Consider the following 15760-nt stretch of genomic DNA (forward strand, 5'->3'; position numbering starts at 1 on the left):
AGACTTAAGCTTTGAATTTCTTTTTTCAGATTTAACATTTTGAATGCCAACATTAACCTCAATTTTCCAGGTTATCTTGTAGATCCAACCCAAAATTAGTACAGTTGAGCTTAACATCAGGTAGTCTTTTCTGGAAATACCTTTTTTTGTGTTTCTGGTTTTAAAATGTGGATTTTTTTAGTTTGGACTTTTTTTGGTTCTGGCACTATAATGTAACTATAATGGTAACATAAGAATTGGGAGCAGGAGTAGGCCACTCGGCCCCTCAAGCTGCTCCGCTGTACAACAAGATCATGGCTGATATAATTGTAACCTCTGCTCCACATTTCTGCCTACCCCGATAACCTTTCACCCCTTTGCTTATCAAGAAACTTTGACTTAAAAATATTCAAATATTTTTGAGGAAGAGAGTTCCAAAGACTCTCAACCCTCCGAGAAACATTTCTCCTCTTCTCTGTCTTAAATGGATGACTCCTTATTTTTAAATAGTGACCCCTAATTCTAGATTCTCCCACAAGGGGAACCATCCTTTCCACATCCACCCTGTCAAGACCCCTCAGGGTTTTGTGTTTCAGTCAAGTCACCGGTGAAAAGAATACAAAAGTAGGGAGGTTATGCTTCAGCAATACAGGGCATTGGTGAGACCACATCTAGAGTACTGTGTACAGTACTGGTATCCTTATTTAAGGAAGGATGTAAATGCGTTGGAAGCAGTACAGAGAAGGTTTACTAGACTGATACCTGGAATGGGTAGGCTATCTTATGAGGAAAGATTGGACGGGCTAGGCTTGTATCTGGTGGAATTTAGAAGAGTAAGAGGCGACTTGATTGAAACATATAAGATCCTGAGGGATCTTGACAGGGTGGATGTGGAAAGGATGTTTCCCCTTGTGGGAGAAGCTGGAACCAGGGGTGACTGTTTAAAAATAAGGGGTTGCCCACTTAAGTCAGAGATTTTTTGAGGGTCGTGAGTCTTTGGAACACACTTCCTCAAAGGGTGGTGGAAGCAGAGTCTTTGAATATGTTTAAGGCAGAGGTAGATAGATTCTTGATGAGCATGGGGGTGAAAGGTTATCGGGGGTAGGTGGGAATGTAGAGTAATCAGTTCAGCCATGGACTTATTGAATGGCAGAGCAGGCTCGAGTGGCCTACTCCTGCTCCTAACTCGTATGTTCATCTGTTACTATTCTAAACTCTAGTGGATACAAGCCTAGCCTGTCCACCTTTTCCTCATAAGTCAACTTTCTTTGTTTACAGGTACACAAGGAATCTTGTTGATGAAGGAAATGGAAAGTTTAATTTGATGATACTGTGCTGGGGTGAAGGCCATGGCAGGTGAGACATTTAATCAAATGATTCAAGAGCCTTTTTTTTGCATTGGCTTAATACTTCACTTGTGGCTTTCCTACATTGTAGGTTTGTTTTCTCAATTTAAATAACAAAAGGAAAGTAACCTTCCAGGGTGTGTTTTATCACTGATCTTTAACAGTAGGGTTAAAGATGAAGTAATTCCAACAATAACTTCTATTATAACTTATGAACAATATTGTTAAATGTCAGATTGTGATTAAAAAATCAAAGGTCACTTGTAAAACAGGAAATTGCATGTAATGCTTAGCTACTTTTGGAGTGTTTTTTCCTCTATTTTGGGGTTGACTTCATTTTTCAAAAGTAATCACTTTTTTCTTCTGTGGCCATAACCAGCGTTGAGCATTAGTGGGCTCGTAATGTGCTGTCCGATTTCTGGCAATATCACTCTCTCGCCTTTCTGGAAAAGGGTATAAGAATGTGAAATGTGCTTGTGTGGGTTTTCTTTTCACCCTTCCCTTCAATGGAATGTGCTTGGCCTCCACTGTACTTCCCTTTAGCGCGTTTTGGGACACTGGCATGATTGCGAATCTGTTGGCTTACTTCATACCACAGTGTAGGTATTCCAATACACTGCATTAATATGCTGTCTGTTCATTGATATATTTTTGATAAATTGTAATGGTTGTAGGGGTGTTAATTTGAAAGCTGTTTGAAGATCCTAATGAAAATGCAACCAGTTTTAAGAAAAAGTAAATTATTTTTGTTACGCCCAGTGTGCATTCATCTTAATGATGTCAAAGGAGTGTTCTTATCAAGCTCAAAATTAAAATAGACCACTTTTTGTAGGTTGACTTTCTTTTTTTTTCACTTTTTATAGCAGTATCCATGATCATGCTGATTCCCACTGCTTCTTAAAAATGCTTCAGGGGCAGTTAAAGGAAACACTCTTTAACTGGCCCGATGGTGAAAAAAAAGAACTGACCAAGATATCTGAGTCAATCCTCCAGGAAAATCAGTGTACCTACATAAGTGGTAAGGCTTTCATATTCAAAGAAATCTCAAAAGGATATATAGCTGCACTGGCTGAAGATGAAACTTATAATTGATCTTGATTTGTTAAGTTTCCTGTGATTTTTTATTTTTTTATTCTCAATCTGTTTGGTTCTTGACATGCAGGAGAGCACACTTCTCGAATTGGTCAGTAGAAATATGGCCTTTACCAGTGTCCTTCAATAACCAGCTGTTAACTGTTGCAAAGCCTATCACTGTTAAATTTAATTGCCTATAAATAATGGAACATTGTATCTTTCTGAATGTGTGCACATCTGTACAAAAGCAAAATACTGCAGATGCTCGAAATCTGAATTAAAAACAGAAAATGCTGGAAATAGTCAGCAGGTCTGCCAGGATCTGTCGAGAGAGAAAGAGTTCATGTTAACTGAGTTTCTCCATAGATGTTGGCAGACCTGCTGAGTATTTTCAACATTTTCTTTTTTCTTCGACAAATCAATAGATGTGTCCAAAGCCATTTATTAACTAATACTGCATGTTGGACTTTATTCTGTGTATTGTAGGAACAGTTTCAAGCACAACAACACATTGCTCCATCTAGATGCCCCCACCCTGCACTCTTTGTACAGTATTTGCTTGCAATACCAAATTACCAGATAACCCCCAAATTACATTTGTTGACGACAATTGTTTAGTCCTTTCTTGAAGCTTTAGGTTTCTGTCCCACCGCTTGTCAGTAATTCTACCACCATTTTAGTGGGGTGGAGGAGGGGAATTTTTCCTGTATTTCTATCTTTGACAATTTCTATATTAAAGTTGCTGTAACTGCAGAAAATGCTGCATCAAAGATTAAAATCTGGATTTTGATACATTGTAAAGGTAAACTATTAACAAGAGCTTTGCTCAGTTCTTGAACTTTGTCTAACTTTTATGGAAGATGAATATGCATGAACAAGCCCATACCACCCATCTTAACTAAAGAATACATAGGACACATGCTGTGATGGGGAAGCTATTAAACTCTACTCCATATCTTCACTCCAAAGAACTTCCTGATAGTTGCCTTTCACTAACCTGAACCTGTGCCTCCTTTATTATACTTTCCTGGGTTAATTTGGAGTATTATGGATATACTGTTTCTATAACACATTAAGTCTCAAGTGTCATGCAGGCCCCCACCTGCCAAGAACGAGGCGCACATATTTTGCCACATGGACATTAAATTTTAAAATTGTTGCTGGGAAGAAAAGAGAGCCTTAAAGGGGTTGCCAAGCCCCTTGCTGGAAAGACATTTTTTGCGTACTAACAGTGTTGGAACAAAGAAACCAGTTCCTGCTTCCAATACACACACGAGACCTGGTCAAACAAGTCAGTCATGTGACCACCTGCTGCCCAACTACGAGTTTTAAATTGGAGAAAGTGTTTGAAGACAAAGCTGTTTGCTCCTGCGCTGGGAAGACCTCTATCCTGTTTGCTCTCATCTCTCTCTCCAGCTTCGGAATCCACTGAAGACACGTGAACCCCCAAGAGAGAAAGGTCTCCTACAGTGAACAAGGTTTAAGAATACTGGGCCCCAACGAAAAGCAAGATCTACCTCCAAGCAAGGACTACAGTGAGCTTGAAGCAGAGTAACAAAAATCCCTCTTCAGAGATTGCCTCAAACTTTTTTCACTTTATTTTTCTTCTCTTTTCTGTCTCTATTTGCATATGCGATAAGCATATTAAATTTGCTGTATACGCATATGCAAATGGCTAGCGTGGGGCATGGCATGTATCCGTAGGCGTTAACCGATTTCACTTTTCTTTAACCAGAAGAAGGCTTGTTTGTGCTCATTTCTTCGCCTTATAATTGGAAAGCGGTGAACAAGGATTCAGCAAGGGGGAGCTGAAACAGTGTGTTGAAAACAAAACCCTGTTACAGTAAGACCAGGTGAAGGCTGAAAGGGAACCCCTAGACCTCTTTCTCACCTAGTCATAACAGAAATTTGGCTGCTAGCATCTGGAGTTTTACCCACTGACAAACGAGAGAAATTGGAAGTGGGAAGCCAAATTGTTCCCAATCAAAAAAGAGCAAGATTTCAATACAGGTTTTCCTGTGGTTGTGTGATTGAATACTAACATGTCTGCAACTGAAGCAAGTAGCTCTCCAAGCCAGAGTGAAGTAACTTGGGATAAGTTTTAAAAACACTGGGAGAGTTTAGAAAAATGGCTGAGCATTGTGGGATCACTGTACATGGTGAGGCTAGGAAGTCTGAACTCCTAAGGCTAGAGGCCAACCATTTTTCCCTTGAATCTGCAGAAGCAGTTTTAGAAGTAGACCCAGACAGGGTATTGTTAGCAAAGATACAACTGGAACAGAGGAAACTTGAATTTGAGGAAAGCGAGAGGGAGAAAGAGAACCTTCCAGAAGGAACATGAAGAGAATGAGAGAGAATATTGCAGAAAGAATGCAAAGAAAGAGCTGAAGCAGCTTGAGTTAACTGGGGTTACTCTGCCACACCCTAGTGAAAGCATGACCAAAATGGAGGAGCATAATTCAGGGCTGGGTACAAAATTGCTAAAACTCACTCAAATAATCCCAAAATTCAGTGAAGATGTGGAAGCATTTTCTGTCTTTTTGAGAAATTGGCAAGGCAGCTAAAATGGCCTGCTGAGACCTGGTCTTCTTTACTACAAAACAAGCTAATTGGAAAAGCCCATGAGGTTTATTCCTTGTTGCCAGATGAGTGTTCATCAAATTATAAACTGACCAAAAATGCTATCCACGAGGGATATGAATTAGTACCTGAAGCCTCTCCAAGTTCAGAACCCTCAAGCAAGCTATTCAAACTTATCTGGAGTTTGAAAGAAGTAAGCAGCTGGCTTTTGACCAGTGGCTGAGGGCTCTTAAAATACAGCTCAGCTATGAGTCTCTCCGAGAAGTAATTCTGTTAGAGGAATTTTTAAAAAAACACTCCCATTCTCAATAAAGGGCGGCACAGTGGCGCAGTGGTTAGCACCGCAGCCTCACAGCTCCAGGGACCCGGGTTCGATTCCGGGTACTGCCTGTGTGGAGTTTGCAAGTTCTCCCTGTGTCTGTGTGGGTTTTCTCCGGGTGCTCCGGTTTCCTCCCACAAGCCAAAAGACTTGCAGGTTGATAGGTAAATTGGCCATTATAAATTGTCACTAGTATAGGTAGGTGGTAGGGAAATATAGGGACAGGTGGGGATGTTTGGTAGGAATTTGGGATTAGTGTAGGATTAGTATAAAAAAAAAATGGGTGGTTGATGTTCGGCACAGACTCGGTGGGCCGAAGGGCCTGTTTCAGTGCTGTAGCTCATCTAAAAAATCTAAAGACCCATGTTGAGGAGCAGCGGGTTCAGGCAGCCTAGCAAGCGGCCATTCTGGCCGATGAGTTTGGTATAATTTATAAGTCAATTTCCCAGGGGAGAACCTTTCCTAATCGCCCCCACAAATCCAAAAAGCACAAAGGGTGGGAAGGTGATCTCCACCCAGGCAGTCCTGGGAGAGAAAAGTAAGCAGGAGACACGGGGCCTTCCTCCAGCCAAAAAGGAAGGTGCTGTGAGCAAGAGTGAGACCCAGAGACCCGTGTGCTTCCATTATAATAAGGCAGGGCATAGCTGACTGCTGGAAACTAAAGGGAAAAGCGGTAGGGTTAATCAGGGCACCAGGGCACACTCGCTCGGTGAAGACAGGACCCTGATGGAAAGCAGAGAACACACTGTGGCTTTAAATGCAGTAAGTGTGCAACCCAGGAAGCTTACTACAGCCAGTGCAGGAAAGGTTAATGGGATTCCTGAAGGTTATTGGTTTAGTGTCTGAAGGGAAGGTAACCCATACCCCTCGAATGGGGCAGGCAAGCCCATCATGATTCTCTGGGATACTGGCCACTAGATTCCTTTTACTGGGAAAAGGCCTGACCTTCCCCAGAGAATGCAGTGAACACCAGAATGGGTGGTGAATGGTATTGGAGGGCAGTGTATGCCTGTACCTGTACACAGGGTGCACCTGGAGTGCAACCTAGTTTCGTGACCGGTGACTGTGGGGATTGTCTCCAGTTTGCCCGTGGACAGGGTTGACCTTGCTCCTAGGTAATGATCTGGTGGGGATGAAGGTGGTAGCCCTGCCAGTAGTGAAAGAAAGACCGCAGGAGGTCAGAGACAAGGCTGTGGTGGGAGACGGTCCCCTGCAGTTTCCCTGAATGTGTAGTGTGCCAGGCCATGATCAAATCAGCTCCCCCAGAGAAGACTGCATTGGCATTGCAGGCAGATGACCATGAGGGCTGCCTGTCTGAGACTTTATGAAAGTTGGGAGACCCAGGGAATGAGTTAAATGGATTTTCCCGAGCAGAGGCTCAGCGAGCCAACCCAGTATTGCGAGAGTTAGCACAGGCTGTCCAGTCTGAAAGTGAAGCAGAGGGAGCCCCTGATTGCTACTATTTAAATAATGAGGTACTGATGAGGAAATGGAGTTCTCCTCACAGACCTGAGCAAGGAGTGGACAGTGGTTCACCAGTTAATGGTGCCGCACAGGTACCGGGGAGAAATATTAAGAAGGGGCCCACAAGACTATAATGACTGAACATGCCGAAAGACCAAAGCATGTATAAGACAGCAGTTTGACTGGCCAAAACTCCATTGAGATGTGGTGAAGTACTGCAGGAGTTGCCACATGTGCCAGGTTGAGGGGAAACGCCAACCTACAGTAAAACCTACATCCTTAAGTCCTGTACCGGTGTTAGAAGGACCCTCCAGCTGAGGGCTGGTGAAATGTAAGGGACCCCTGCTGAGAACAAGGACAGGTGGGCATGTGGCTGGCAGAAGTTTTGAAAAAAGGGGAAAAAATGACCAAGAGGGCAGGTTAAAGGAAGTCCGGTCAGCCAACCCTAAAAAAACATTGTCGACAGGAATAGTGCCGGAAGACTGGAGGATAGCAAATGTTGTCCCCTTCAAGAAGGAGTAGAGACAGCCCTGGTAATTATAGACCTGTGAGCCTTACTTTGGTTGTGGGTAAAATGTTGGAAAAGGTTATAAGAGACAGGATTTATAATCATCTTGAAAAGAATAAGTTCATTAGCGATAGTCAGCACGGTTTTGTGACTGGTAGGTCGTGCCTCACAAACCTTATTGAGTTTTTCGAGAAGGTGACCAAACAGGTGGATGAGGGTAAAGCAGTGGATGTGGTGTATATGGATTTCAGTAAGGCATTTGATAAGGTTCCCCACGGTAGGCTATTGCAGAAAATACGGAAGTATGGGGTTGAAGGTGATGTAGAGCTTTGGATCAGAAATTGGCTAGCTGAAAGAAGACAGAGGGTGGTGGTTGATGGCAAATGTTCATCCTGGAGTTTAGTTACTAGTGGTGTACCGCAAGGATCTGTTTTGGGGCCACTGCTGTTTGTCATTTTTATAAATGACCTGGATGAGGGTGTAGAAGGGTGGGTTAGTAAATTTGCGGATGACACTAAGGTCGGTGGAGTTGTGGATAGTGCCGAAGGATGTTGTAGGGTTCAGAGGGACATAGATAGGCTGCAGAGCTGGGCTGAGAGATGGCAAATGGAGTTTAATGCGGAAAAGTGCGAGGTGATTCACTTTGGAAGGAGTAACAGGAATGCAGAGTACTGGGCTAATGGGAAGATTCTTGGTAGTGTAGATGAACAGAGATCTTGGTGTCCAGGTGCATAAATCCCTGAAGGTTGCTACCCAGGTTAATAGGGCTGTTAAGAAGGCATATGGTGTGTTAGCTTTTATTAGTAGGGGGATCGAGTTTCGGAGCCACGAGGTCATGCTGCAGCTGTACAAAACTCTGGTGAGACCGCACCTGGAGTATTGCGTGCAGTTCTGGTCACCGCATTATAGGAAGGATGTGGAAGCTATGGAAAGGGTGCAGAGGAGATATACTAGGATGTTGCCTGGTATGGAGGGAAGGTCTTACGAGGAAAGGCTGAGGGACGTGAGGTTGTTTTCGTTGGAGAGAAGGAGGAGGAGAGGTGACTTAATAGAGACATAGAAGATAATCAGAGGGTTGGATAGGGTGGATAGTGAGAGCCTTTTTCCTCGGATGGTGATGGCAAACACGAGGGGACATAGCTTTAAGTTGAGGGGTGATAGATATAGGACAGATGTCAGAGGTAGTTTCTTTACACAGAGTAGTAGGGGCGTGGAACGCCCTGCCTGCAACAGTAGTAGACTCGCCAACTTTAAGGGCATTTAAGTGGTCATTGGATAGACATGTGGATGAAAATGGAATAGTGTAGGTCAGATGGTTTCACAGGTCGGCGCAACATCGAGGGCTGAAGGGCCTGTACTGCGCTGTAATGTTCTTAAAAAAAAAAGTTAGACCCACAGCCTCCTATGTAAATGCAGACACTAGAAGCACCCCACCAGAGTTGCTAACAGCATTTACAGGAACCTGCAGAGACAAAGAGAGACCTCTAATGGGTACAGAAACTGAGGGTGATGCCTTCCCTAGTCGACTGCACGCTCCTGTGGCACTTCAAGTCTGCACACACATCTGCAGGCAGTAATATCCCATAGAACAAAGGGTAAATTAACATAGAATCCTCCCCCACAGTCCGAGGAAAAGGGAACCACCCATTCCCTGAAGTCAAAAACCTTTGCATGACTCAGCAAAGCACAGAGTTCAGGATAGACGCACCCACTACTAGCTCTCCAAAAAGGGGAAATTAAAGCAGCACTGGTACCCAGAAAAGACAATTTTAGTAAACTTTAGAGTTAAAAATTAATGAGAAATGCATTTTTTTTTTCCTTTTGTATCTTCTATTTCTCAAACATTTTAATGAAATGTGCCTTTTTCTTCAAATCACATTTCATTCCCCTGGGTGTGGTGGTGTCATGCAGGCCCCCACCTGCCAAGAATGAGGCACATATATTCTGCCACATGGACATTAAATTTTAAAATTGTTGCTGGGAAGAAAGGAAGGCCTATTACAAGGGGTTGCCAAGCCCCTGGTTGGAAAGACATTTTTTTTGCATACTAGCAGTGTTGGAACAAAGAAACCAGTTCCTGCTCACGAGACCTGGTCACATGACCACCTGCTGCCTGACTAGGAGTTTTAAATTGGAGAAAGTGTTTGAAGACAAAGCTGTTTGCTCCTGGGCTGAAGACCTCTATCCTGTTTGCTCTCATCTCTCTCTCTCCAGCTTCGGAATCCATTGAAGACAAATGAACCCTAAGAGAAAAGTCTCGTACAGTAAACCAGGTTTAAGAAGAATACTGGGCCCCAATGAAAAGCAAGATCTACCTACAAACAAGAACTACAGCAAGCTCGAAGCAGAGTAACAAAAACCCCTCTTCAGCGATTGCCTCAAACTTTTTCACTTGATTTTTCTCTTTTGTGTGTCTATTTGTATGTGCGTATCACATATGCATGCTAGTGTGGGGCACAGCATGTGTCTGTAGGCGTTAACTGAATTAGTTTGTTTTTAATAAATTTCACTTTTTTTTTCTTTTAACCTTAAAGCCTGTTTGTGCTCATTTCTTTGCCTTATGTTAGGAAAGCAGTGAACAAGGATTCACCAAGCGGGAGCTAAAACAGTGTGGTTTTTAAATAAAACCCTGTTACAGTAAGACCAGGTGAAGGCTGAAAGGGAACCCTAGACCTCTTTTTCACCTGATCGTAATACAAGTCTCTGCAGTCACCTTCTGGTTTGAAGTTCCCAAGTTGCTCCAGTGACTTAGTCCTCTGCTAAAGCTCTGTCTTGTGACTGTTTTGTGCACTAACTCTAAGGTTTCTCTGCCTCATTGATCAAAACTGGTTGCAGTCCTTAAGGTGTAATCTCCCAGCACACAATATTTTAAGCATGATGTCCTCCAATTTGTAGTTTTTTTTTCTATTAGGTGCAGGTTTTTTTCTAACTATTCATTTCTAGGATGTGGCATCACTGTCAAGGCCAGCATTTATTACCCTCAACTGACTAGCTTGCTAAGCCTTTTCAGAGGGCAGCTAAGAGTCAACCAATTTGTTGGTCTTGAGTGGCATATAGGCCAGACTGGCTAAGGATGGCAGCTTTCCTTCCCTAAAGGGCATTGGTGAACCAGATAGGATTTTATGACGATCCAGAAATTTTGTGGTCACCATTAGTGATACTAGTCTTTTATTCCAGATTTATTTATGAACTGAATTTAAATTCCCCAACTGCTTTTGTTTTTGCCTGGTATTTGCATTGTTTGCATCTCTGCAGTTATTGGACATGGTCGCTGTTGACTCTGCTAAAACTGCTGGATCTTTATCTCCATCTTTGTCTATTTTCTATTCTTGTATACTATACTTTCATATTTCCATATTAAATTTTATTAGCCACTGTCATCCACCTACATAGCTTATCTAAAATCATTTTAGAGATTTTTAGCTGCTGCCTCAAATTCAGCTATCCCCGCCTCCTTTTTTTAACTTCCACCACCCACACACCACTCCCCAGCTTATGATTGACCAGTTTGGACTTCTAAATTCAGAGTGAATGATTTTAACCCCATCTGCCCAGTGGAAACTTTGGGGGAGGTGGTGGCAGGGGTCTGCAAAATGCTCCGAGTTAGTACTTTGCTGTCTTCAATTTTTAACTTGTTCTCCTAAGCAGATACCAACCTAAAACTAGTGAGATACTTTGGCCTTGATTGAGATCATCTGGACCTGACTATAATTTTAACAAAAGCCTGAGTGGAGACACCAAGACAGATTTCCTGCCAGGCCAGTGTGGGACAGAAGAGGATCAGCCTCAGAAGAGCCAAGGAAACTCTTTTTTTTTTTTTTTTGTGGAGCCAGGCAGAGCAGGAATACTCATAGACCCACAATCAAAGCTTGGGTCCACTTAAGGCCTGGGAGTTGAAATAGCACACAAACTTCATATCCATTACTGGCCTGTACCTTGAATACCCCCAATGCTTTAAAAGTTAGTTTTAGCAATTGCCATTTTGCAGCACTCACCCACCCACAGTGAATACTATATTAAAATATAGAAATTCCCCAACCAAAGCCACATCCCTAGAGGTTAAGTGATAGCTCCATGATCTGTATTTAAATTTCCATAGAGCTTTATTTTATTTTTAAAAGTTCCCTGGAAAAAATACAAAGATGAGATCAAATTAATCCCATTGTCCACTTCACCCACCCCCACATCTCTGCTGCTTGGTTTAGATGCAGAGAATTATACCATATTTCCCAACTACAGCCAAATGGATCCTGTCCTAATGCAACACCTAGGACATCCTTGTGTTTCAGTACAGTGCGTGTGAAGAATTCTTTGTCCCTGTCATTCCCCTCTCCCCACCCTTTTCTCTTAAAAGGTAATAATGAAGAACAAGTTCCCCGTCCTGCCCAAATCTAATCATGACATCTGTCATTGTGATTATCACATCCTCCATACCTAATCTCCAGCTTTTTTTTATGGAATGCTTTCTGATCACTCAATTGTGACTGCATTTTCTTCAGTTTAATTTCACATCCCTTGCCCCTTCAAGAATTTTCATCTTGCAACCTAAAAGTGTCTCTTATTCTTTACTTCAGCTAAATTGGTTTCTGTTCCGACAGCTGTTGGAATCCTCCTACAGTATGCAACTTAAACTTTCTCCACCCATGTACCATATTGGTTGAAATACTTTACCAGTGCTCTGTATCTTCTCAAAAACAGTGTTGCTGTTTTTTTTTTTTTGGGCCTTCTCTTCAGCTTTCCCTTAGTCCAAAATTTGTTCCAAGGTCTCTGTGAACCTTTCCTCTTGCATGAGCCCTGTAGGCATTTGTTGGCCATCCTAATCTTGCTAAGTTGTATAGCATGTGGCAGAGGAATCAGTTTGGAGATTACCACCCTTGAGGTCTGATTTTCCTAGCGCTTTACAAAAACAGATTGCATTTATATGGTTTTCTAATGTGGTTAAATGTCCCAAGATCCTTCACAAAAGTATGATCAGGCTTTGGAGTCTCCTCCCAAAACTCCTCAACGTCTCCTCCTGCAAGACCTTCTTTAAAGCGATGGATGTTAATCACCCATCTTCCTATTTCATCCACTTTTGTCTCATGACATCTGTGTGGCTTGGGATGCTTTTCAGCTAAAGGCAGTCTGTAATTTAAGAAAAAAAATCATGTTAGTCTAAACTCCAACTAGCATCTAACTCGCTTCACACGAGTGTTAATTTTAGGGAGGAAAAACCTCCTCTTCCCTTATACCTTGAGAGGCAGAACTGCTGTCAAAGCTTTGTTTGCTGCCATTTGAGATTGTTCCTCAGACCCCAAGTTAAATGCTATCCATTACTGGGGATATTAACGCTTAAAATTCACGAGCCTAGGAGATGTATTCGTTTCCATTTTACATTGCAACATTTCATTTGCATTTTTAAATTGCAAAATTTATCTCGCTTGATTGGCACCCCATCCACAAACATTCACTCCCTCCACCACTGATGCGCAGTGGCAGCAGTGTATTCCATCTGCAAGATGCACTGCAGCAACACCAAGGCTCATTTTAGATGGCATCTTCCAAACCCACGAACTCTACCCCCGACAAGGACAACAGATGCATGGGAACATCACCACCTGCAAGTTTCCCTCCAAGCCACACACCATCCTGACTTGGAACTGTATCACCATTCCTTCACTGTCGCTGGGTCAAAATCCTGGAGCTCCCTTCCTAACAACACTGGTGTACCTACTCCAGATGGACTGCAGCGGTTCAAGAAGGCAGCTCACTACCATCTTCTCTTGGGCAATTAGGGATGGGCAATAAATGCTGTCCTAGCCAGCGATACCCACATCCCATGAATGAATTATAAAAAAAATAAAAAAAATTTTGTCAGGGGCCCATAGCCTTTGCAGTATCCAGTGCCTTCAGCCTTTTCTTGATATCACGTGAAATGAATCGGATTGGCTGAAGAGTGGCATCTGTGATGCTGGGGACTTCAAGATGGATCCTCTACTCGGCACTTCTGGCTGAAGATTGTTGCAAATGGTTCAGTGTTGTCTTTTGCACTGATATTCTAGGCTCCCCCATCATTGAGGATGGGGATTTTTGCGGAGTCACCTCCTCCAGTTGTTTAATTGTCCACCACCATTCATGCCTGGCTGTGGCAGGACTGCAGAGCTTGGATCTGATCCACTGGTTGTGGGATTGCATAGTTCTGTCTATCGCATGTTTACGCTGTTTGGCACGCATGTAGTCCTGCGTTGCAGCTTCCCCAGGTTGATACCTAATTTTTAGGTATGTCTGGTGCTGCTCCTGGCATGTCCTCCTGCACTCTTCATTGAACCAGGGTCGGTTCCCCCAGCTTGATGGTAATGGTAGAACGGGGTAATATGCCAGGCCATGAGGTTGCAGATTGTGGTTGAGTAAAATTCTGCTAATGGCCCACAGCGCCTCATGGATGCCCAGTTTTGCATTGCTAGATCTGTCTGAAATCTGTCCCATTTAGCACTGTGGTAGTGTCACACAACCTGATGGAAGGTATCCTCAATGTGTAGACGGGACTTTGTTTCCACAGGGACTGTGCGGTGGTCACTCCTACCAATACTGTCATGGACCGATGCATCTGTGACTGGCAGATTGGTGAGGACAAGGTCAAGTATGTTCCCTCTTTTTTTTTTTTTTGGTTCCTTCACCACCTGCCGCAGACCCAGTCTAGCTTTAGGGCTTGGTCAGTAATGGTGCTACCGAGCTACTCTTGGTGATGGACGTTGAAATCCCCCACCCAGAGTACATTCTGCACCCTTGCCACTCTCAGCACTTCCTCCACATGGTGTTCAATATGGAGAGGCACTGATTCATCAGCCGAGGGCCGGGGGGTGTGGTAGGTGGTAATCAGCAGGAGGTTTCTTTTCCCATGTTTGACCTGATGCCATGAGACTTCATGTGGTCCGGAGTCGATGTTGAGGACTCCCAGGGCGACTTCCTCCTGACTGTATACCACTTTGCCGCCATCTCTGGTGAGTCTGTCCTGCCGGTGGGACAGGACATGCCTGGGGATGGTGATGGCAGTGTCTGGGACATTGTAAGGTATGATTCCATGAATATGACTAAGTCAGGCTGCTGCTTGACTAGTCTGTGAGACAGCTCTCCCAGCTTTGGCACAAGCTCAGATGTTAATAAGGAGGACTTTGCAGTGTTGACAGGGCTGAGTTTGCTATTGTAGTTTCCAGTGCCTAGGGCGATGCCGAGTGGTCTAACCAGTTTCATTCCTAATTGGCTTTGTAGCAGTTTGATGCAACTGAGTGGCTTGCTAAGCGATTTCAGAGGGCATTTAAGCATCAACCACATTGTAGTGGGTCTGGAGTCACATGTAGGCCAGACCAGATAAGGACAGCAGATTTCCTTCCCTAAAGGACGTTAGTGAGCTAGATGGGTTTTTACGACAATCGACAATGGCTTCTTGGCCATCATTAGACTAGCTTTTAATTTCAGATTTTTATTAATTGAATTCAAATTCCACCTTCTGCCGTGGTGGGATTCGAACTCATGTCCCCAGAGCAATACCCTGGGTCTGAGTTACTATTCCAGTGATAATACCACTACACCGCCTCCATCCTTGAACAGTATTTTAGCATATGTCACAATCCCAAGAGAAGAGGTTATAATTGGTATAGTGGTACACTTGTCTGCTAACCATTAGAAATGCCATGTGATATTCTAAACTGTACCCATTTGTTCACTTATTACAGATCGCAATCTCAAAATCCATTTAGAAGTGAGCCTCAGAATTATTGTTTTAATTGGGATTTGTAGTTAGTCCTACAACCTAGTGTGTATAGAATTATTGATTTTTTTTTTTCCATATGTACCATTAGGACTGAATTAATACCTAGAGTAGATACTCTGATAAGAAAATACTGCTGGCATTAAGGAGGAGGGTGTATGAACAGTATGTACTATTGACCATGACACACAGGGTGGAATCATCGACAACGACAAAACATAGAACAAAAACTGTACAGCTCAGAGCAATGGAAAGGCAAATGTTACACATCTCTATTCGTGATCAAATCAGTGTAATGAAGTATGCCAGAAAATCTGAGTTAAATACATCACTCAGAAGATAAAAGTCAAATGGAGATGGGCTGGGCATGTTGCTTGGAGAAATAATAGGTGTGGACAAAAAAGCTAATGGAGTTACAACCAAGAACAGGAAAAAAGGGGAAATGGAGATGTGATTTATACCTAGGAACCATTTGCGTGAGACCAGCAAAGGATAGAAATAAGTGGAAAAGACATGAGCGTTGCATCCTACAGTGGATGAACACAGCCTGACTTTTGAGCTATTATTTAGGCTCAAAATCAGCTACAGAAAGTTGCTTCTTTACCTTCCTGCAACCCTCCTCCTTTAGGGATTAAAACAGTGAGGTTTTACATCGGTGTAATGTCATTACCAGAACTGACTAATTGAGATAGGCTGAGTGATTGCAGGCTAAGCCCTGACTGCTTCCTTAGCTGAAGTTATAA

General features: G+C 43.1%; 1 protein-coding gene across 1 annotated transcript in view; it reads left to right on the top strand.

The window, feature by feature from the left end:
* LOC137369145 (cysteine dioxygenase type 1-like) overlaps window positions 1–15760 on the top strand; it is a 66573-nt gene that overhangs the window by 35572 nt on the left and 15241 nt on the right. Inside the window, exons 2-3 of the mRNA XM_068029868.1 lie at window positions 1258–1335; window positions 2189–2343. Coding sequence (XP_067885969.1) covers window positions 1258–1335; window positions 2189–2343 — 233 coding nt within the window. The remainder of the gene's footprint in view (window positions 1–1257; window positions 1336–2188; window positions 2344–15760) is intronic.

This window comes from Heterodontus francisci, chromosome 4 (assembly GCF_036365525.1).
Source record: "Heterodontus francisci isolate sHetFra1 chromosome 4, sHetFra1.hap1, whole genome shotgun sequence".
NCBI classification, from domain to species: domain Eukaryota; kingdom Metazoa; phylum Chordata; class Chondrichthyes; order Heterodontiformes; family Heterodontidae; genus Heterodontus; species Heterodontus francisci.